Here is a 22,270-nt window from a genome sequence, read left to right as displayed (position 1 = left end):
GATGATGGGGGCGTGGCAATGCAATTGCCGATGCATTATTGGAAGTGCACTGGGGCCCAAAGAATATTGTGTTATTTTAGCTATACAAAGTCTGCGGCGTACAATAAACGGCAATTGACTTTGGACAGGACAAAGTTGAAAATTTCCAGGATTTTCGAACAGACAGGATAGGAAGGCTTAATCCAGCAAACTCGAAGCTCGAGCTGCTCTTGATTTTAGCAAATAATTGTGAAATATGATGCCAGCCTACCAGACTGCCCTTTATTTGTTTCGTTTCATGATTTCCATGTTACGCCCAAAGTCAACAAGTCGACAGGCTGAACTGTTTGTTCTGGACAAACATCCACATCCAAAAAAGAGGGGATCAACTAATTTTATGCCCAGATTCTGTTTGCCCACTTGTTAACTTGTTTTCGGGTTTTTGTTTCTTGTCCTTCTTGTTGGCTAATGAAATTTGTCATTTGCAGGTATCAACTTTTCCTGCAAGTCAAACAGGATGTTCTGCAGGGACGACTGCCGGTGGCCTTTGAACTGGCGGCGGAATTGGGAGCCTTTGTGGTGCAATGTAAGTATCAGAATTCCCAGTGAGTCACAGGTGTCACAAAATCCATTACGAAGAATAAACAAAAGTAATGTTTAGGTTTTTCTGTTGATTTGAGTTTCTCAAAGGATATTTGACACTTATAAGGGGGTGCTTTAGAATTATATTATATTTAACAAGGCCACAATCTTTAGTAAAGAAATTTGATTACAAAAGCTAACAACAACAAGTTTAATACAATTTTAGATTTAATACTCAAGTTTTTAGTTGATAATTTGGATTTTGGTAAAAAAATAGGTATTTTGTAGGTGTTTTTTTGCTGTAACTTGTCCGAAAAGGAACCCAAATCTTTAAGATGCAGTTTTTTGTTCATCTAAAAACCTAAAATATTGAATCCTATCACTTTCCAAATGATTTAAAAAATTTTAACTTTTTCCAATTTTTACATTTTTTATATCATGATTTTTTGCGAAAAATTATCAAAAATTTAATTGAATTACGAGCTCAACGAGATATGACATTCCATATTTGCTCCATTATATCCAATGTTTTGAGCAAAATAGTGATTATGTGATATGGATTTTAGCTTAATCTCAGTATAACTTCTATCTTATAATCCTATTTGTATCATTCTGTATCCCAGCTGAACTTGGTGACTACGATCAGCGGCGCCACTCGAAGGGCTATGTGTCCGAGTTCCGCCTGCTGCCCAACCAGAGCAACGAGCTGGAAACCCGCGTCTCCGAACTCCACCAGCAGCTGAAGGGAATGTCGCCCTCCAGTGCGGAGCTCAACTATCTGGACAAAGTCAAATGGCATGATATGTACGGCGTGGATCTGCATCCCGTTTTGGTAAGTGAAGCGATGTGCTGATGCTGCTCATGTGTCAAACTGAATCTGTTGATATGGTATATGGTATGGGGCACTCCCCCATATGACCCAAAGTTGCAAAGTTCTGAAACCGCAGATGGTTCACCAGACAGCCGGGCTTCAACGTTCAACCAGCCGGATAAAAGGGGTCAGAGGGAAATGCAAAGTTTAATTTCATTTCAAGGCAAATATTATAAATCATTTGCTCACATTTCGGTGGGGGACCCACAAATGATGGGGATGGGGAAATGAGTACCCCCAAAAAGCAAGTCTCGTGTGTCTACGCTTTTGTGCTGCGTAAGTTGGCACTTCATTTGCATTTTTTATTGCCCTTTACTTTGATATCAAACCTCAATAAATCACCAGCTGTGTTTGTATACACATATATGATGGGGGTGGGGGTTGGGGATCCCGAACCCGAACCCTTGTACTCCATGTGGTATGGTATTTGGTATGTGCCATAATAAAGCCTATATCCACCCCCTTTTCTGTTTGTTTATAGACACAAATCATTGACTATCGCGGCGCCAGAACGCCGTCTTTTATAGGCTTTGCCGGTCTCTCCTTCTTTTTAATTTAATTAACAGCTGAAATTACATTTATTTCGCCTTCCTTTTTCTGGCTGAACGAGGTATCCATAAAAATGCCGCCTGCTGCTAATGGGCGAAAACTTTCTTCTTGTTAACACATTTTTTTGCAATGGCCGAAAGGAGAACTTTTCCGCTCGCCTCCTTTGTTTGCCAAAGTTTCTCATTTTCCTCTACATTTTCCCTATATTTTCCTCATACTTTCTCTGCATTTTCCCACAGGGCGAGGACAGCGTGGAGTACTTTCTGGGCCTGACTCCTAGCGGGATTGTCGTGCTGCGCAACAAGACGACGGTGGCTCATTACTATTGGCCGCGCATTGCCAAAGTTTATTATAAAGGACGCTATTTTATGCTCAGGATAAGCGATAAAAATGTAAATTCTCAAACGCACCAAAACGCGACAATGCTGGTAACTGGTAACTGGAAACGGGAAAAGGGGAACCCGAAACGACAATGGCCACTGTGACGATGTGGATCCAGATCCCCAATCCTTGGGCCATCCCATCCCAGCCATAAATTTGTTTGCCGACAAGTGCTTTTTACAATTTGCAGTTCGTTCCGCGAGTGAATGGTCGAAAGTTAGCACTAAAGGGTAGTAGACCTATGACAAAGTTGCGAAGAAAGTATTTGGCAGCTGGGATAGTTTGGGCATAATTCTTGGAAGACTCTGAAAAATTTAGAAAAAATCAAGAATTTCATCTTTATCATTTTATTTACAAAATACATTATTTTACAGAAATTATATATATTAAAAAATAATATAATTCATTACTGCTTGGACTGCTTGAATTTCATTAATATCATTCATTACTTATAACTTTTTAATGAATGGACCGATTTGAAAAATGTCTTCTACATTTCGATATGTATTAATAACGACAAACAAATTGCAGTTATACTTTTTCGAAATTGTTGAAGATGTAGGTATAAGCTACAAAACTAGCTAGCGAATTAGTAAACTCAGTAAAATTTGGTAACCTTCCCTCAGTTAAGATCTTCTATTAATCCTTCTAGGGTATCCCATCTTCTGCACCCCCTTTCAACTGCCTTCAATTTCTTATTCCCATTTTGCAGTGTCGCCAATTTTTCTGTGTGCTCCTTATGGCGACAACTTTTGGCTGTCAGCGGCATCAAGTGGCGCCAGGAGCCGAGAGCGTAGGAGGACTCGTTAGACAACAAGTAGCTGGTAGCTTGGTAGCTTGGTAGCTTTAGTAGCAGATAGGATATAGCAGATAGAAGGCGCTGAATGACCGAAGCTGCTGAAAGTTGCACACTTTCGGGTGTTAACGCTTTGATAATCAAAAAAGTTTCCCAGCCAGTTGACGCGCACAAAAGGCGGAAACTTAAGCATTTTCGCCTTGATTTTTCCCTTTTCCTTCCTTATTTTCGGCTTCTTTTTTTTTCCTTGGCCAGCACTTTACAGTTTGTAATGGGAGGGGGCGAAACCGACAGGGGCATTCATTCAGTCAGTCAGTCCGCCTCCTTTGTCGGCATGTCCCAGTTGAGTTTCCAGTTCCCAGTTCACAGTTCTCGGTTCCCATCGTGACTCGACTCTTGTGCTTATCACACCTCTGCGATTGGATTCTGTTTTTCTCCTCCCCAGAACGAGCTGAGCACCTACGGATTCGAGACGCCTCGCAAATCGGCCTGCAAACACTTGTGGCGATGCTGCGTGGAGCATCATGCCTTCTTCAGGCAGGTGCGAGTGGCCCCCCTGCCCAGTTCGCAGTCGCATGCCGCCGATTTGTTCCAACTGGGTTCGCGCTTCAGGCACAGGTGAGTGAAACTATGGAAACTAACCAGGTGAACCAGGTACTCCTCTCCAGGAAGTTCCTGTGGGTGCAGTCGTGTGTGCCCCGCCCATCAGATGGAGTTGTAAAACCGAAACCGCAAAAAGATAAACCCCTCCGGTCTGCACTGCACTGCCTAATTTATTGGCCAAGCCCAAAAGCGCAGCCAATTAAGACGTAACAAATTCCAATGGCCCAGACACTCGAGTTCAATTCCTGGCCCCGAAAAGCACCTCATGTGATTAGCTCATTAAGGGGCAGCTCAAGTGGACGAATGGGGCTGGGCTCTAGAAACGGACGGACAAGTGAACGGACAAGCTGGTTCTGAAGAGGATAGATGGAATGTAAGGGGCATTCCAAGGGTCTATTTATCTTAAATTATGGCGGGGGATATAGGACTAGATAAAATCTTATTAAAAGGGAAAATTATTTCAATATTTTATAATTCTATTTAAAATTTTTTAAAATTTCTTAGAAATTTTTTCCTAATTGTATATAAAGAAAATTGAAAGTAAAAATGGTATAAGGACAGTTAGAGATACCTACTATTTTCTGATTTTATAAATCCTGCTCTTAAAGTCGGGACCTAATCAAGAGCCACTCCAGTTTCGTAGAAGACCTCCTGAAAACGCGAAAATGAACCCAGTTCGCATGTCAGCTCCTCGAGTTTCCCGCCGAACCAATTAGAACTCATCTCTGGCCAAAAGCGTAAGCCAAAGTCGAAGTCAAAGCCAAACAGAAGCAGGCAGCCAGATGCCAAATGCCCGATTCACCCGAAGCAGTGCAACCCAAGCAGTGTTCATAGATCAAGTTTACGCCATCGCCTGCATGGTCAACTAATTGGAAGTCCAATAAAAATGTCGGATCTGCAGAGGGAACTCGAATGGGTAGGGGGATGGGGATTAGGGGGCCTCCAGGCAGCCAGCCAAAAAGCAACTCGAGTGCAAAGCCCACTAATGACTTTCTGCGAAAAGGCGGCTCTAAGCCAACTTGGCTCACCAAATGCAGGCAATTGTGCATGACGAATGTGGCAGGGAATCGAGGGGTTTTCAGGGGGGATTCAGGGGATTCCGGGGCTCCAGGTCCTTCATGTTTATGACTGGACATTTGCGGTGACTGCGGCTGACCATTTAGTTGCTGCGGTAAACTTTCTTGCTACCCGCCATCCTATCATCCTGCCCAAAATGGAGTCCACGTGGAGTCCAACCGTAACTCAGTGAAACTATTAACTTGGCTGGCAAACCATTTCTAGTGGCCAACGAAAAAATAGAAGAAAAGTTTTTATTTTAGGGGCGTCGTCGGCTCATTTTATGACCGCCCCAAGAGCAGAACGTTTTTAATTTGAGAAACAAATGAAAGTTTGCCAGTTACTCGGGCTTTATTTTACTGTTTGTGTGTGTGTTTTACAACCTTTTTATGGTTCACTGTTCATTATTAGCGTCTTCTATGATTTTTTTTCGGCATTTCCCCCATTTGGTTGTTAATATTTTTGGACGCCTTTATGCCTACTTTTATGTTGCCCAACCAACCAAACACCGCATGTCTGCCAAACCCGAACCCGAACCCGTAACTCAACCAAAAAGTCGCCCGGACAAGCAAACGGAGAAGGATGCACTCTCCGCCGGACGATCTCCGCCAGCCTTCACCCGAACTCCCTCGAAACGCCAGCCGCGCCGCGTGATTGATGACTTTTTCAACGGCAATGGGAGTGGAAATGGGAATGGAAATGGGAATGGCCAAGGAAGTGGAGCGGGAGGATTAGGAGGCAGCCACATGGGCAACAGGCCACTGCCTCAGCCCGGCATGGGCACCATCTCCAAGTGAGTACAGCCCATCATTTGTTTTCATTCCGCGCACAAAAGTTTTGATTTACCCATGTGTAGAGTACCCCAGTCTGCACTTTGCCCATTTATATACGGCAGCTGCTTCCTTTGACGCATGTAGTTGTCCTTTTTTTGGCCCAAGTCCTTTTTGCTTTTTAGTAATCATTTTTGGTAGCCAAAGGCACACAGAAAAAAAGTTGGAAGAAGATCAAATTGATATGTGCAGGTTAATTTTATATTTCTTAAAGGTCAAAACGATATGAAAAAGTTTATTTTTATCTTATTTTATATTCTCTGTTCTAAAAATACTAAATTTGGTTTATACTTCATATCGTTTTATTATTGATATGAAATAAGATAGAATTGATCCTTTTTCATATCGAATTTTTTTTGTGTGCAGGCCATAAGAGCTCTCATGTGGCTCTTATGTGGGAGAGCAGCCGCCTTTGATCTCTTTTTAATTTTCCAAAAAATATATATATTGCTATTGCCATTCGGAATCGCCGGGTTCAATTTGAAAGGAATGCAGCCGGAGCACTTCATCAAGACCCTTCGCCCTTTTCCGCCTTTTTCCGCTTTTCCGCTTGCGTTTGACAGGACAAACAGGATGGATAGATATGCTCCTTTACTTTTGTTCCGTCTCAAGTGCCCTCGGGCACTCGATTCTCTGTTTCTGTTTCGAATTCGTGTTCAAAATCCATTTAGTTGCCATTTCGGAGGCAGTTACATTGTCTAGACGCAGCATTTATTAAATGTTTTATGGCTGCAAACATCAAATTATATGGCCAAATAAAAATCATGGATGTTTTTTGGCAGAAATTGAGTCATGCTAAAAGCAGTAGGGGAGTGCATACTTTCAGTTGTATCTAAAGAAGAAAACCACACCAAATTAGACAATTACCAGAGACCGTTTTCCCGAGACCTGTCCAGTGTAAGTGTTTGCCCACCATCCGTGCATAAATTACACGCTCAGGTGAGGCTCTAAATAAGGTAATAGAAGCCAATCGTAATCGCTGGATAGCTGGATGGCTGGATTCCTGGACAGGGACTGGCATGAGATGAGCAAATAGCCCGCGTCATTTATCATTTGCAAACAAAGAGAAGCCCAAACATCAGGCCAATCACTGCAGATCCCAGGGAGCATAAATCACCAGGCACGTTCTGGGTTTTCTGGGATCTGCTGCGATCTGTGATCTGGAATCTGGTATACCGAACTCCTGAGACTACGAAATGATTGCCCGCTGATTGCCAGTGCGGCAATTACTCAATTTTGCACACGCGCATTATTTGTCTGTGTCGATCTTGGTGGATTGCTGGATTGGTAGGAGGGAAAGGGAATCTGGGGTTCCAGCCTCCCCAGATCGAATTGGACAGCCTAAATGGCCTTCCAGGCCGCAGAGGACTTTAATCAACGTTTATGTTAAACAATTTAAATTTATGGCAAAATAATGCGAGATCGCGCTGACTGATCCCCCGCCTTTAATCTATTTCTTCGTTCGTTTTTCCCCCCTCTAAAGCAACTACGACAGTCCCTATCGCTCCACCTACAGTATACCCACTAGCTTGGGGATAAGACCTTGCCATCAGCAGCAGCAGCAGAACAACAACTCCAGCAGCTACAACAACAACAGCGGGGGCAACCTGCAGACACCGGACTCCCCGCGGAGTACAAGGAGTGCTCCTTGGCCGAGATCCCAGCAGAGGAGCCTCTTCGGCCACAATCCCTCGAGTCCGCGATCCGTGAGATCCGCCAGTACGGCGGGAGGAGGGCTGCACCACCACCACAGCCACCACAGTCACGGCCATGGAACTAGCCACCATCCGCACCACCAGTCGTCGTCGGGAGGGGCTGGGGCCACCTCCTCCTCCACGCACCACCAGCGGCAGCGGGCCAGCTCCTCATCCGCCTCCCATCAGCAGCAGCGGTACCGCTCCAGTTCCGTGGAGAGCCACTCCTCCAACGACTCGAGGTCGACTAGGAAGTAAGTAATGATGATTAAAATATTTTTAATAAATATTTTTAGAACGGGAAAACCTTAGATAAAATAATAGAAAACATTCTTAGTAATATTTTTATATCTATATTCAGATAAATCAATTACATATTTTTTAGATCTTGAAAACACACCAAACATTAGATAAAATCATAAAGAAAAGTCTTAAATTTCCTTCATAAACCTTTAAATTTAAATATAGTAGTGATATGCAAATTCCTTGCCCATCAAGAGAGATTATTTCATTTAATAGACCTTGGACCCAAGTTTGACCTTCCCAAAAGTCATCTACATATTCTAAAACTCCGATAGAAAAAAAACTAGATAAATGTGACGCGTGCATACTTTATCGTACTAGGCGAATTAAAGCCATCAACTGTTAAATAACTCTGATAGTGTCCCTGAAAAGGTTAAGATAGAGCCCAACCAGTCTAGTAAATGTGACTTTTTGAGCCCCAGTAAACCCTATCGACTTGGACATCCGTAAGCATGCGCCTAGTTTGAGTGCCGGGATTAAAGTGAATGTTTACTTATTAAATTGGATCGTTTATCTTATCGGGGAAGATCGAATTTCCCAATTTTTATACGTATCTTATCGGAAAAGATATTATTGGGTTTAAAAATGAGAAAGTCACTGTTTTCTGGCGTAAAAATATGAAATATATAATTTGCCTAATGATCTTATCGCCAGAGATCTTGGTTTTTTCTAATACTAATTCTTATTTTTTTAGGCATAAGCACCGTCATCGTCGCACCTCCGATAACGAAAGCGAGCTCTCCAGGGGATCAGGTCGCTCGGGAAGATCAGGGCGTTCGCATCATCGCAAGCACCGCAGATCGCATCGGCACCGAAGGGATTCGGCCGGAGGATCGGATCACGATAGCACAAGGGGACGCAGCTACTCTGGTCATCGCAGCTCCTCGATGAGGAGTGGCAGTGCCGAGCTGATAGATTCCACATCCCAGTGGCGGGAGGTGCAGAGGCGCCAGGCGGAGGCCAGTTTGGGCCAGAGTTCGGTGCAACAGGCGGCAGTTTCCAAGAGCAGCATGGTGGCAAGGAGTCTCCACAGCAACGATAGCCACTCGGACACCCATTCGCACCACAAGTCGAGGAGGCATCGAAAGAATAAGTGAGTAGAACAAACTAATTAATAAGATTTATCTTATAATTTTTTTTAAATTTTTTATAATTATTTCTTTAGATCACCATCGGAATCGCGCAGTCGCATGTGGAACAGTGAGCTGGCGAAGCACCTACAATTCGACTTGGTGGACACGGAGGGCATGTCGGAGCAGCAGCTGAGGGAGATCCCCTACACGGTGGTGGAGACCACTTCGAAGAGGTCCAATTCCAACCTGAAGATCCACAAGAGCAACAGCAAGAGCAGCGTGGGAGCCAAGAGCACGGGATCGGGCAACACCATCACCAATGGCAGTGGATCGGGTAATACGGGTCAGGCCAGGAATCGTGTGGATCGCATTAGGGGGTAAGTATCTTTAGATCCTTAGATTATAATTAAAAGGTGGGGGTCTCTTCTTTAGTTTTTCTTTCTCATTTATATCATCTCGTACTTAACCCATGTATATAATTGTAGACTTTACTATCAAAGCTCGCATCCACACGAAGCCAACGGAGGTCCTGGCACCGGAGGACATGCGCCCAAAAATGGTTCCATACGATCGGCCAGCACTATTTCGTCAAGGGAGTGTGAAAGGAATAATGGTTTAGTTAGGTAAGGCCTGGGAACTTTTTCTAAAAATGAGTTTATATTTATGATTCATGATGGTTTGGTCTGTAGAATGATGTCCAGCATGAGCATGGGTGACTTTATCTCACCCACTGGCTCTAATCTGAGTCCCTTGGAGAACTCAGCTCTTCGCGTTTCCCATGAGCACACTGACTCGGGACTGGGAGCTGATCAGGACTATGCATATTCATCGGAAAGGTGAGATATATGAGGTTTATTAAATTTTTTTTAATTCTAGAAATTTGGCCAATTCAAAAATAAAGCAAAGTTTTAAAAAAAAAAATGTATTACTTCGAATTTTCTAAAATATTTGATCTGAAAATATTTAATTTTAACGAACTAAAATTTTAATCCTCCTCTAACCGAAAGAAATAGATTTTTCGGATTTTCTTAACTATTTGCTCTGTGAATATTTGATTTCAACCAACTAAATACTAAATTCCCTTTTAGCCCACCTTTGAGATATTTATATAATGCCCCATTTACTTTACGTTATAAAATATTTGTTCTCTAAATATTCGATATCCACCAACTTAATACTTAATCCCCCTTTAACCCCCCTTTAACCGACAGATCCAGCGACAGCACTCGCTACGGCACCAACAAATCCTCCGGCGCCTCGAGCGGATCGCACCGGAAGTCGGGGGGCAGTGCCACGGGGGGCGGCGGCGGGACGTACAACAACCTGATGCAGCAGACCGTGAGTAACCAGCAGCAGCAGCAGCGTTCGCTGTTCGCCCAGCAGCAGCGCCAGAATCAGAAGAGCACCTACAAATACGCCACCTCCTCGCCATCATCCACTAACCCGGGCTCCCAGAGCTCCTCGGGCCTGGCTCCCGTCCACAGTTCCAGCTCGACTAACTCCAATCCGAACTCGAATTCGAATCAGAATCCAAATCCCAGTAGTGCTACTAACTCGCCGGCCAACCGGCTGCTCCACTACACGACCTTCGAGAACAACCAGTACAAGTTCAGCCTGAACAATGCGCTGGCCAGGAGCTCCAGGGGCGTGGCGGGTGGAGTGGCGGGGGGCAGCATTAGCAATCTGGTCGGGAACACGGGAATAACCTCTGGTAATGGTGGTGGTCCGGGTGGTTCCCATGGTGGTGGTGCTTTCAGCCGGCAGCGCAGCTTTGTGGAGTGGCCCAGCAATCCGGCATCGCCGTACTACTACCAGGGTCCCTCGACGCAGGTGTCGCATGTGAAGCGGCGGGATGCCAAGTCGGATATCGGGGTGCCCACCAGGAGGCTCTCGGGGCAGAGTCTCACCAAGACGCAGCTCCTCACGGGAGGTAACTCCCAGCTAACCCAGGCGGGCTGCTATCCCCTGCACTATGCCAGCAGCAGTGTTTCGGGAGCGGGCCACAATCGTCCCTTGGGTCAGAGGTCAGGTCAGGTCTCCTCCGGGGGAGGAGGAGGAGGCTTTGGCCTGCAGCCAGCCAAGTCGGATCTCTTCTTGTCCTACATACATGGCGGAGAGTACGAAAGGCCCTACATATACAACTACAAGATGCCGCAGATGCCGGGAGGAGGAGCAGCTACGGGGGGTTCCCCTTACCACATCTCTGGTTCGCAGACCGCCGATCCGCCGCCACCTCCTCCGCCGCTCTACGGAGGAACGGCGCCCGCCACCGACGTCATGTACTATCAGTTCGACAAAGGAGCCGCCGCAGGAGCTCCTTCAACTTCAGCTGCCTCCTCATCATCGCCGCCCATTGTCCAGCAGCCGCGTCAGTCGGGCGGTCCATTAGTGTATCTGCAACATGGCCAGAATGCCTCGGCATCTGTGCCCCTTCCCGTTTCCGTTCCCGTCGTCCCCGAGATTTCGCCGCCAACTGTGAGTACGAAGTGCAAACCTGTCGCATGTCGATGTTGAATGTTGAATGTTGTTGATGGGGATCCCAGCTCCTCTCTTCAGTTTGTGCAACTTGTCTTTCGTTTGCCACTCCATTGTGTTGTGTTGCATGTTTGTGTTCCGCGCCTTAATTGAATCCGTATTTCACTGGCATTATCGCATCCCCAGTTCGTAGGTTCCAAGTACTTAGTCTGTATGGCATGATACGTATACCCCATCTCCTCCCCCATTTTCGGTTTGTATTTCTAAAGAGCGCTAGAGACCCGACTCTCTAGTCTAGTATTTGCACAAGTGTAATAAGTAACCGAAGCTTTTATGTTGATTATTTCGTAAGAACGAGGGTGGGACGGGACTTGCCCGAAATGAGGAATCCTTATCGCACACATACACTCCAACTCCAACCCACCCAAAGGACTCTCCTATCGAAAACCGTAAACTTTGCTGCGGGTTACACAGAAATTTAATTAACTCAAATTTAAGGCGTGAGAAAGCCACTTTTTGAAGGAGCGAAAATAGTTCACTGAATCTTTGCCATATGTCTAGCCCATATTCCCAACTCGCAACTCAAAAGCCAGGCAAAACTTTGCCCAATTTCACGCATGCCTAATTAACAACTGAAATATTCCAACTAATTTCTGCCGGAGCACAAATAAATTACCCGAAAAATAAAAGGCCATAAAGAGCCGGGCCAAGACAATGGTTGAGTTCTGCCTTGGCCAGCAGCAATAAAAGAGAATAAATAATAAGCAACTATTTGCGCTACATTATCCAAGTTTATACAACAGACAGGACCTCCCGAGCAAATAATTTCAGCCAAAGTTGATGGCACGAGAGCAGAAATACTTACGATTCTAAAATAAATTCTGGGCCAGCTTCCAAGCGGGTCACACGCATGTGTGTGGATATCCCCCACATATATATATCCACATTTCCCAAACGGCTGGAGAAACAACAACGGGGAGTACATAGAAACATTTTCCAAATGTTTGGCATAATTTTGCTATAAAATAAATTTTGCAAAATTGTTTTTCCTAAGCTGGGAAGCTGGGTAGTAGAAGCTTAGGAGCGGGCCAAGGAACGACGACTACGCCTGAAATGGCAGCCAAAGCAACGACATCAGCAAGGACATCAAATAAAACAAGCAAATCAAAAATTATGACAGCACAGCAAGGGGCAAAGGCAAAGGCAAAAGCACAGGCAAAGGCAGCCCAAGGAATATGCCAAACACGGGGTCCTGCGGCAGGACGAATTATACTCGGAAAAATAAAGATTCCTAAATATTTGACATTTCTCTCAGATCGTTTTTTCTTTTAGTATGATCTCTTTGAAGAAATCAATTAAAATCCCTTCCTTAATTTTAATAAGAGAAAAGAAAAATTAACACGGTTTTCACTTTTAAAAGTCTTTCATAAAAGCAAAAAAAAATTTTAACAAAACGAATGGTTGTTAAAGTCTGATAATTATATTAAAAATTAAATTGTTTTTCAATTTATGGCTGTAAAGTTTTTTAGTAAGGAAAGTTAGAGATCTTCCTGTTTTAAATTATTTTTTTGCCTACTGTTAGACGCCTTTAAAAGAGTTTTAAAAAACTTAGTGATTTAAAACTTCTTTATTTCATTTGGCTAGAGTTTTCACTATTTTTTCTTTTGAGTGTACTGAGTTATAGGACTAGGGACACCATCTTGCCCAGGCCAAAGTGGCAAAGTGCGCAGCCAGCGGCCAAGAGACAAACGCCAATGCTGACAACCCCCAAAAAGGGGGCGGTCTGGGAAATCAAGAGGCGTGGCTGCTGCCGCCTCGTCCCAAAAAGCAGTTAAGTCAATAAATTTACTGATTTAATGTGGCAAAAGTTTCGATTGCTGTTGTCTCCAGTGCTGCCATCACTCAGCTTGAAAAACAGGACAGATAAGCCAAAAAAAACAGGGAAAAAAAGGACAAAAAAATTTAAAAAAGGACAAAAAAAGGGACAAAAGTAAATGCGCCTCCATTTTTCTGTTTTACCAATGGGTTATATAATTACTTAATTTAAATGGATTTTATATTAAATTCAATTATGTAATGACCTACTGCGCCCGACTCACATCCTTCTTTGTTTGAACATTTTACCATGGTAAATTTTTGTGCGTATACGTAATAATCTAAAATTATTAAAATAATAAGAGCATTTCAAGTAACTATATTGGTAATACAAAAAAATTCAATATCTGCCTCAAACCCGAATAAGAGACGTTAAAATCTGAAATTTTTTTCTGACAAAAAAGCAGAGAGTAAAAGTTGAGAAATTTTTAAAGTGTTTTCCTCTTTTTTTTGCTACAGAAAAAATCGTACTATAAAGAAAATCCATCGACTGCTTTGATAATTTGTAAAAATAATTATTTTTTAAGTGCCGAACTGTAAGATTGATGGTTAAAAAGGCGTTTTAGCATATAAAAACAGGTTTACACACTTTCGACTGGCAAAAATAACACTCAAAACCTTATTTTTGAAAAAAGGACAGATTTCCGGATAGGGGATGTTTGAAATTTTTTCCGGATAAACCCGTTAAAAAAAGGACAGATCTGTCCGGAAAAAGGACAAAATGGCAGCACTGGTTGTCTCTGCCATTTGCTGTGTTGTTTCAAGGGTTAGCAGTTTTTGCCGACGGCGAAGGACACATCGAATGATGGTTTTGTGCCTGGCAAAACGCCTGCAGTTGTTATTATATCCATTGTCCGGACTGTTTTCGTTTTAGTAGCCCCCAGGAACTCGCCACTCTCGGCCAAATCCTAACAAATGCCAGATTAACACAATTGGCAAACAATAAAGGCAGCAAACTTATAGGCCTTTAAGCGATTGCTTATTGACAGTAGCGACTTTAGTTGGACCAAATAAAACTGGGGACATATTGAGTGAGTTGTTTGGAAGTGGAAAATCAGCATTTTAATTTAAGTAAACATTATGCCTATTTGACATTTAATTTCTCCCTATTTTTTTGAAGAGCGAAGGTTAAAGGCCACATAAAGTTATGACAGCCTTGGTCAACAGCATAAAATTTTAAATTTAGAAAACAAAGACCAGCGTAAACAATGAGCGCAGCACAAAAAGCATTCAATCATAACTTTGAAAAAGTGCATATGAAAAAATGGTCGTAAAAAATATGAAATTGCCAATTGATTTATTGGCAGAAAACATTTTTCCATGTCAAATAGTGCGGAAAATGTAAAAAGCGAGAAACAAAGGGAAACTTTAAACAAATACTCTTTTATTTATGTGGCATATCCCGTGTATGATTTAATTATTCATCGTGTAGGCAATTGAAAATGTGTTTTTTCCCGCTCTAAACGCCCTTTTGTCTTTTGCCCCTCGGGCGGCATATGGCATATTTTTATGCATTTTTATTTAAAATGTTTTTTCCTGCATATTGTATGTGAGCGGAAGAGGGTGGGTAGCCCGTTCGGGGAGTAGAAAAAGAATAGATAGATCGTAGGTAGCAATTATCTTTGATGGTGACAGTTGCCAGACGAGGTGGTGACCCAACCTTGGTGACCCCGCCGTCCCTGACATTGGATGCGTCCATTTTCCATTTCCAGTTCCCTGGGAACTGGATGCCGCGTGTTAATGAACGGGGCGTTTGACACTGGGCCACATTTATGCCAGACAATTTGATGCATTAGTGTTTGTTGGCCATGGGCGTGTTTGCCCAATTAAGAGCCACATACTTATTCGCATACGAGTATGTAGTCGTGTGTATACGAATACCCACACACCCATAAACGGGGAGGAAAATTAATTAAATTCCTTGGCTTTGGCTTCGGCTTCAAGTTTGTTTATGCAATCTTGTACGTGTTTCCATTAGGCTACAATTCAAAGTTCATTATTGAATGGAAATGGTAAGTGGATGTGGAAGCAGAAGTGGGCGAGGCCTAGCAGATAAACTTCCCTGCTGGCGGCAACAAATACGATTTTCAAGTTGAATGCAATTTTAATTAATAGAAAATCAAACAAACTTTGTACATGTTTATATACAAAACAAACTTGTGTAGTTTGGCTACAAAAAGCATAAGCCGCCGGTACACAAAGGCCGTAAGCTTAAGTGAGTGAAGGATACTCAGATACTCAGAACTCAAAGCTCAAACCCCCCTAAAACCATTCAAGCATTCGAGTGTGTTTGTGCACCTTTCTGATTTCATTTACAAATGAATCTCACTGGCCGGCAGCCATTTCCCCAGCATTTCCCCCGCTTTTCCTCGGCCTGTGTGCTCCTTCCCATATGTTGACTTTTGGCAAAGAACTCGCATCATAAAGGCATCAAATGGGCTACAAGCGAACGTGTCTTGGCCAAATTGAATGAGCTTTTAAGTGTATTGAGACAGAGAAACGGAAACATAGAGGAAGTTAAGTCGCATTCAATGCGATTAGTTACCGCACATGTCTGCCACCTGAATGGCTTAATATCTGGCTTAAATGTAAATCGAAAAATGGTCGTTAATTTACTCGCTTTTTTAACTGGTCGAGCTCGAAGTTTTGCCCTTGAAAAGTTAAGTAAAACTGCTCAAAAATATTTTATTTGTTTATTTATTTTATTATTAAAAATAAACAGAGTATTTATATAACATAGTGTTGTGATATTTTTATTTATAAACTATTTTTGTATTATAATTTATTTTAAAAACCTTTTAAAAGTTCTTAGTTAGTTGTGAAACGCACTCAGCATCCCATTAAACTTTCCAATTATAAATCGAAAAAGTAAAGGGTTTAAGAACAACTTTAGTTGGTTATTTGAGGAGACCTCTTTAAAGGAAACCCCCTCAAAACACAGCTAACTAACCCCCTGGTACAGCAAGGACTCGGGGAAGGAATCGCTATCCGCTGTGCAATCAACAGAAAACCGCAGGGCGTGTGGCGCATTTCGAATGGGAATGGGTTAGGGATCGCCAGTCCTGCCCCCGAGTTTCAGGTGAAACCAATTCCCAACCGAAACCCCCATTTACCTGCCTTTTGCCGGCCACCTGTGCACGCGGTTTGAATCGAATGGTCAGCTGTTTGGCCGCCAGGGCTTTTGTTACTATACCATTACCATCACCATCGGCTTTGCACTCTGCTATTTGGCATTGTTGATTGGGGCCCTTGTTATTCGAGTATTTTGCGTGTAATTAAAATTGTGCAGGGCCCGGGGCCCTAATGATAAATTCATAAACCGCGGGGCAGGGGTGTTTTTGTTACCCTGTTTTGTAAATTAATTAAAATACTATCGTATCGCATAGATTCGGTTGATTTTGTCAATATTTTCCTAATTGAAATACTATTTACCCAGTCGAAATTGTCGATAAACAGCATGTGTTTGTGTTTTGCCTGTTTTGCCTGTTCCCTGTTATTATTATTATGTTAAATTAGTAGACCCAATATTGTGATAAACAACTAGCTGTGTAAGTTGCATGCCCCTACTATCGAACAATAGAGCGTGATTAGAGAGCCCTGCAAGAAAGCTAAACCTTGTTTGTATTTTCAAACCACCAAACCCCCCTGTATCACCCCGAAAACCCGAAACCGAAAACCAACCCCAAATTGGATTCGATTTGCGATCAAACCAGATGACTTCGAACTCCTCGTCGCACTCCTGCAGCGAGGACGAGGCCATGATGGTCCTGGAGGCGCTGCGAATGGAGAATGCCCAGACCACCAACGACGACGAGACGGAGGATACCGAAGATGACGAGGCCGCCGAGGCGGAGGACATGTTTGATGCGGATGCTCCTTTGATGTCCCCCACGGGCAGTCACAATAGTTCCAGCAACAACAACAATAGCAGCAGCAACTGCCTGGCCAATAACAACATGGGATCCCGATCCAGTACATCGACCAATATTAATTTCGATAATTGCAATGCGAATGTCTACAATGGTCAGCAGCAGCAGGCGAAACAACTAGGGCCAATTACCGGCGGCAGCCAAACGTTAAATAGTCCCACATTGAATGCAAATACAAATACGAATCTGAATCTGAATCCGAATCTGAACCCGAGTAGCCACACCTCCAATAGCCTCACGAATGCGAGTCCCCCACCCAACACAACAACTGCAACTGCAACAACAGCAACTGGCACGGCAACATCAACATCGAATGCCAACCTGCAACAAAATCAAAACCAAAATCAAAATCAAAACATTTCCTCCAGCTTAGAGATAATCCTTTCGCCAATTATCCAAAGTAGTCGACGGTAAGTTTTTATTTTCAGTTTGCTTTTCGGTTCGTCCTGTTTGATTTCTGTTTCTACTTCGAGTAGGTACAACCTATTTTCTGTTCTGTTCCGTAGCTAACAAGAAATAATACCAATACCGTTACTCTTACCGACCTTTGACCTGCATGTTTAGACAAAGAAGAAGAAACAACAGAAGTGACTCTTTACCTTTAGATGAAAATTGCAGTTTTTTTGCTACCCAGTTGGTTGAAAGTCGAGTTATTGTGTGCGTATCTGCTATTGTTAAGAATTGCATTGAAGTTCTAGCTTTGAGATGTTGGCAGACATAATAATGAGTTGAATGCCCCTTGTTCTGAAGCCCTTATCCCCGTTTTTCCAGAAATTTAAAGAAAAACCCCCAACAAATACACGAAACATCTCCTTTAAGTGTGCGAAAACAAAACGAAACGAAAACATTATAAATTATGTATTAATGTGCCCGTTAGGCCTACGCAACGCGGAAATGCGGAAAATGTCGGGACTTCGACTTCGACTCGACCTCCCAGCTGCCAATTTTCAATTGCCTCTGGGCCAAGATAACAATCGACTTGGGGGCCAAAACAATGGTGGAAAAGCCTCTCAGGCAAACATTCATTTTCATTTCAATTTCACTTGCTTCTTTCTGCTGCTCGCTTTCGTTCTGGATTTACATTTGATTTGACTGCCTTGTCTCCTTTCTCCCTTCGATTATTTTTCCTCGACATTTTTCCGCTCGGAAGGGCAACACAAATATTTATGTAAGCTAGGAAATTCGACAGCCTATTTACAAATGAATAGGTTAATGTCATCGGGGTGGAATCTGTATTTTGTTTACGAGCCAAACTTGGGGCAAATTGACTTTAAACATGTCAATTTAAATTTCGGGGGGAGGCCCACCCACCCAACAACAACCCTCATTAACCCGGGAAAGTATGCTATGGCCAGGGCACAGAAATATTACTCATACGCCGCATTGCACGCAGCCATTGAAGCAACAAAATGACAATTTCACAACAAATTAACTACCCAGCCAACCAAACAGAGAACATTCATATATCCGAATGGATGTGAAGGCCCAGGACGTTTATTGCGAGCTGGGAATTGCAAGTAAATGACCTTCAAACTCGATAAGCGAAAACAAAACAAGCGAAAGTGCTAAAAATATACATAATTTTCAGGGATACAAAGACAAAAGTCCCCCACACATGCACATGAACAGGAAAATATGATAGGACACCGAAAACACAGCCACAGTCACACATTAAAATATATGTAGGAGCCGGGTAAATGATATTTCTGCCGGCTCGATGGCAGTGTTTCTGTTTTCTGTGCCTCCGACCCGCACATAAATACAAATTTCAACAAAACAACAGGCCACAAAACAAAAATAAACCCACAAAAAAATAAGCGATGAAAGCAAAAAGGCGCAATGTTGGCAGCCAGTGAAAAGGCAAAAAAAAACCGAAAAAAGTGAAACAACAACCAGGCTAGGCAAACATTTCATATCGTAGAAATACTTTGGAGCCAAATAAACAACATTTTGTAGAAGCACAAAAAAAGGCATAACAAACAATTGAAAGGGAAAATGGTTGGCCTGCGGGGCTTTGTGGACCTCGGGCTACTCTTTATTTGATAACGATAAATATTTGAGGTCATCTAATATTTACCAGAGTTCTTTGCTCCAAGTGGTCTGATATCAAGAATTAATAGAATGGTTTACAATAATAAGGGAAATTTTGTAGAATGGCTTATAAATATTTTAATATTTGTGGGATTAATCAAACTTAAAAAATCTTAGGAAAATCCTGGAAGTAATTTTAGCATTTATAGATTTAAAAAATGTTAAGAATATTCTGGAAATATTTTTGCATTGATAGTTTTATCCATTTTATCATCTTTAATTCTAAGGATTTCAATCGTGATCCTTACATAAAACATAGACCCACTTTGAAAGGGTATTTCCACAAAGGGTCTGCGTGTTCGACCTTGGTACAACGACAGTTCTTGTTTTAGATTAGACCCCCTCGACCCTCGACCAACCCCTTGGCCCCTGGAATTCGGCCATTTCGAGCCCATCGCGACTTGTAGCTAGGCCACACGCCACCAACAACAACAACGGGAGAAACTTTACGCATTTTTGTCACAGAAAAGAAAATAGAAAACGAAAACGAGAAGGCAAGGGCAAAGGCAAAAGAAAAGTGCTGAAAATGTGGAAAGTGCCCGAGTGGCAATCGTAAATTTGACGCACATTTCTTTGCCGAGGGCGGAGAGATAAGCTTATGAATGGCTATATAAAAACTCACCCCATTGCCACACACACATTTCTGTTTCTCTACTGTTTGCAGGATTTCTTTTTGGTTTATGATTAAATTAAGTAATTATTTGTGGTGCGGCGCCAACTGAAATGATAAAAAGTATTCAATTTGTGGCAGTTGCGGCGATAAAACTGGATTTACTGCGGCCATAAACTGCGTGGCGGCACTTGAACTATATTTTTTGTAAATTTATTTCGAAATGAAGAGCACCATAACGCATACGCACTGTAGTCGCTAGAGCAAACTAACCAGCTGAACTCACACACTTGTACTTACACTCACACTACACCAACATTACCGAGCACTAGAAAACTTAAATGAGAAAATCGAATCAACAAGAAAACTTTTTCTAACATGTGCAAATATTTTCTCTCTCTTTCTCCAACCCCCCAAAATCCCTCTTTTCTCCTCTACTTTTATTTTCATGGAATGCAAATGCAACTACTACAAAACTACAATGCAAACGGCAGAGCGCAATTGTAAGCGAAATGAGCACAGAGTTGTGAGAATTAGCTAAATTTAATTTGCAATAGCCAAAGCACGCCGACCACGCCCCTTCAGTGGGAGTAGGAGTGAGCTGCGCCTCCAATCCGCCGCCCACTGCATTCTGCAAACTTTGGTTGCAGCAACAGCAGCAGCAACAGCAGCAACAGCAACAGCAGCAACATCAGCAATCCCAGCAGCAACATCAGCTCGCCCAGCAGCAACAACTCTACGAACAGCAGCAGGCTTGGCTCTAGAAAGGAATCGGAGTAAACACGCACCACGTGTAAGTGGAAAGTTAAATGGAAACTACATGTGCGGGCTCAACATCAACAATAAACAACATTTAAAAGCCGCCGGGGCAAAAGTTGGTCGGAAAGTTTTCACCAGCACAAATTAAATGCACATTATGCCAACATGTAAATAGATAATGCTGTATATAGCCAAGTTGGGGTTTGGGGGTACCGAAATCTTAGTAATCTTAAGACGCGAATAATCAAAAAGCCAAAAAAGCAAATGTATCTCACAGATAAACAACGGCAATTCGGGGGTCTGAAGTATATTCTGCAGAGAAAAACGAGGAGAAGCATAAAAGCAAAAATAAATTGTGCGTTAATGATAAGCGGGGCACATTTCAGCGGCATAAAATTTATTAAAATATGCGCACAAGCCAGACAACGCGGAAAACTTAGAAGAGGAAAAGCCAGGCCCCCAAAAAAGTAGGCAGCACAAACGGGCGCACACACACACACACACAGATACACAAAAAGGACTCTGGCCGGAAATCGTAAGCGATAAATATAAAATTTTATTGTTGTGTGTGTGTGCGCCTGGAAGTAAATTAAATATACGTTTTTATTAACTACTAAGAACCAATTTGATACGCATTTAAATAATGCCTCTTACACAAGAGCACACACAAGATTATGTAAAATTTAATTTTACTGCAGCAGCAGCAGCGCAGCAACGAGAAAAGCCAAATAAATGTAGTAGCCTATATGTGTATTTAAATTTAAATAAAATATATACTCTAGTTGTAGCCCCAACTACTTACTTACTTATGCCAACAACGTCCAACAATTTCAATAATATTTACGTAAGCGAGCCACTTTCGACCATATACGTTAAGCCCCCTTTTAGCTTAGTTTAATCATTTGCAACTAATTTAAGTCTGTCCGTCCGTTGACCTTTCGTGACTCCTGAATTGTGTAAATACCCCTTCTTCTAATAATATTACTCAACGATTTGTGTGTGGTCAGACTAGCAAACTAGAGTAGAAACGATAACGAATACGAATACGGAATGCATATGAATATTATCGATTAAACACTTTTACAATCTACTGAATATTGGTGTAAACTGTAAACGAAACGAAACGGAAACTTAAATATATACGATTAAATGTCTCTAACAAGATTTTACCATGAGTGTGTCACTTTTATATATATATATCTAATATATACAATAAAATTACCAGTAAAAAATAAACTGCAAGCGACATTTTATACAAAAACATTCAGAGAGCACATTTTTATTCGTTTTGGGGGGGATGCTATCTCGGGATATATAAAAAAATGCCACCCTGCGGGGCACTTCAACTGGAAGGAAACAGTAAAAGCAAGGTCTTTTGATAAGCCAGCGGACAGGATGGCCGAGACAAGTAGGGCCAAGTCAAGTTAGCCAGGGCGATAAGATGCCAGAAGACAAAGGCGCCAGCGAAACTTTCAAGTCGAAAGTCGAGTCCTGGACAACAATGCAAAAGGGTCCTGCGAAATTAGCCAACTTACGGAGCACAAAGGAAGGCCCTCACGAATTATGAATGGCCTTGCTTAAGTTCGGCTCAAGTGGCCAAAAACAGAGCACAGAGGGACAAAAGCTGAGAAATCTGTTTCCACTACAACCTTGAGTGACAACTACAGTTGGATCCTGTGAATTATGAGTGGGCGAGTGGCGAGCTATTAAATACTTAGTTTCTTATCCTGACAGAATGAATATCGCACTCAAAATGAAAACTGATGAAGTCGTTAAAGCCAATCTGAGAAGCTCAAGCTTAATCACTGTCATTT

The 22,270-nt window shown here is 42.5% G+C and overlaps 1 protein-coding gene across 2 annotated transcripts in view; it reads left to right on the top strand.

The window, feature by feature from the left end:
- The window catches only part of LOC108058261 (band 4.1-like protein 4), a 63,369-nt gene extending 42,976 nt beyond the window's left edge, over nucleotides 1-20,393 (top strand). Inside the window, exons 5-17 of one of the 2 annotated variants that reach the window (XM_070216513.1) lie at nucleotides 468-565; nucleotides 1,185-1,393; nucleotides 2,221-2,373; nucleotides 3,604-3,776; nucleotides 5,374-5,610; nucleotides 7,131-7,595; nucleotides 8,339-8,737; nucleotides 8,810-9,094; nucleotides 9,203-9,340; nucleotides 9,407-9,553; nucleotides 9,929-11,192; nucleotides 16,781-17,406; nucleotides 20,192-20,393. In XM_070216513.1, coding sequence (XP_070072614.1) covers nucleotides 468-565; nucleotides 1,185-1,393; nucleotides 2,221-2,373; nucleotides 3,604-3,776; nucleotides 5,374-5,610; nucleotides 7,131-7,595; nucleotides 8,339-8,737; nucleotides 8,810-9,094; nucleotides 9,203-9,340; nucleotides 9,407-9,553; nucleotides 9,929-11,192; nucleotides 16,781-17,406; nucleotides 20,192-20,204 — 4,207 coding nt within the window. In that variant the 3' untranslated portion in view covers nucleotides 20,205-20,393. The remainder of the gene's footprint in view (nucleotides 1-467; nucleotides 566-1,184; nucleotides 1,394-2,220; nucleotides 2,374-3,603; nucleotides 3,777-5,373; nucleotides 5,611-7,130; nucleotides 7,596-8,338; nucleotides 8,738-8,809; nucleotides 9,095-9,202; nucleotides 9,341-9,406; nucleotides 9,554-9,928; nucleotides 11,193-16,780; nucleotides 17,407-20,191) is intronic. The other variant, XM_070216514.1, reaches the window with a different exon arrangement.
- Nucleotides 20,394-22,270: the final 1,877 nt, after the last annotated feature.

Source organism: Drosophila takahashii, chromosome 3R, assembly GCF_030179915.1.
Source record: "Drosophila takahashii strain IR98-3 E-12201 chromosome 3R, DtakHiC1v2, whole genome shotgun sequence".
NCBI classification, from domain to species: Eukaryota; Metazoa; Arthropoda; class Insecta; order Diptera; family Drosophilidae; genus Drosophila; species Drosophila takahashii.
The sequence above is the reverse complement of the archived record's forward strand: the minus strand, read 5'-3'. Positions and strand labels throughout refer to the sequence as shown.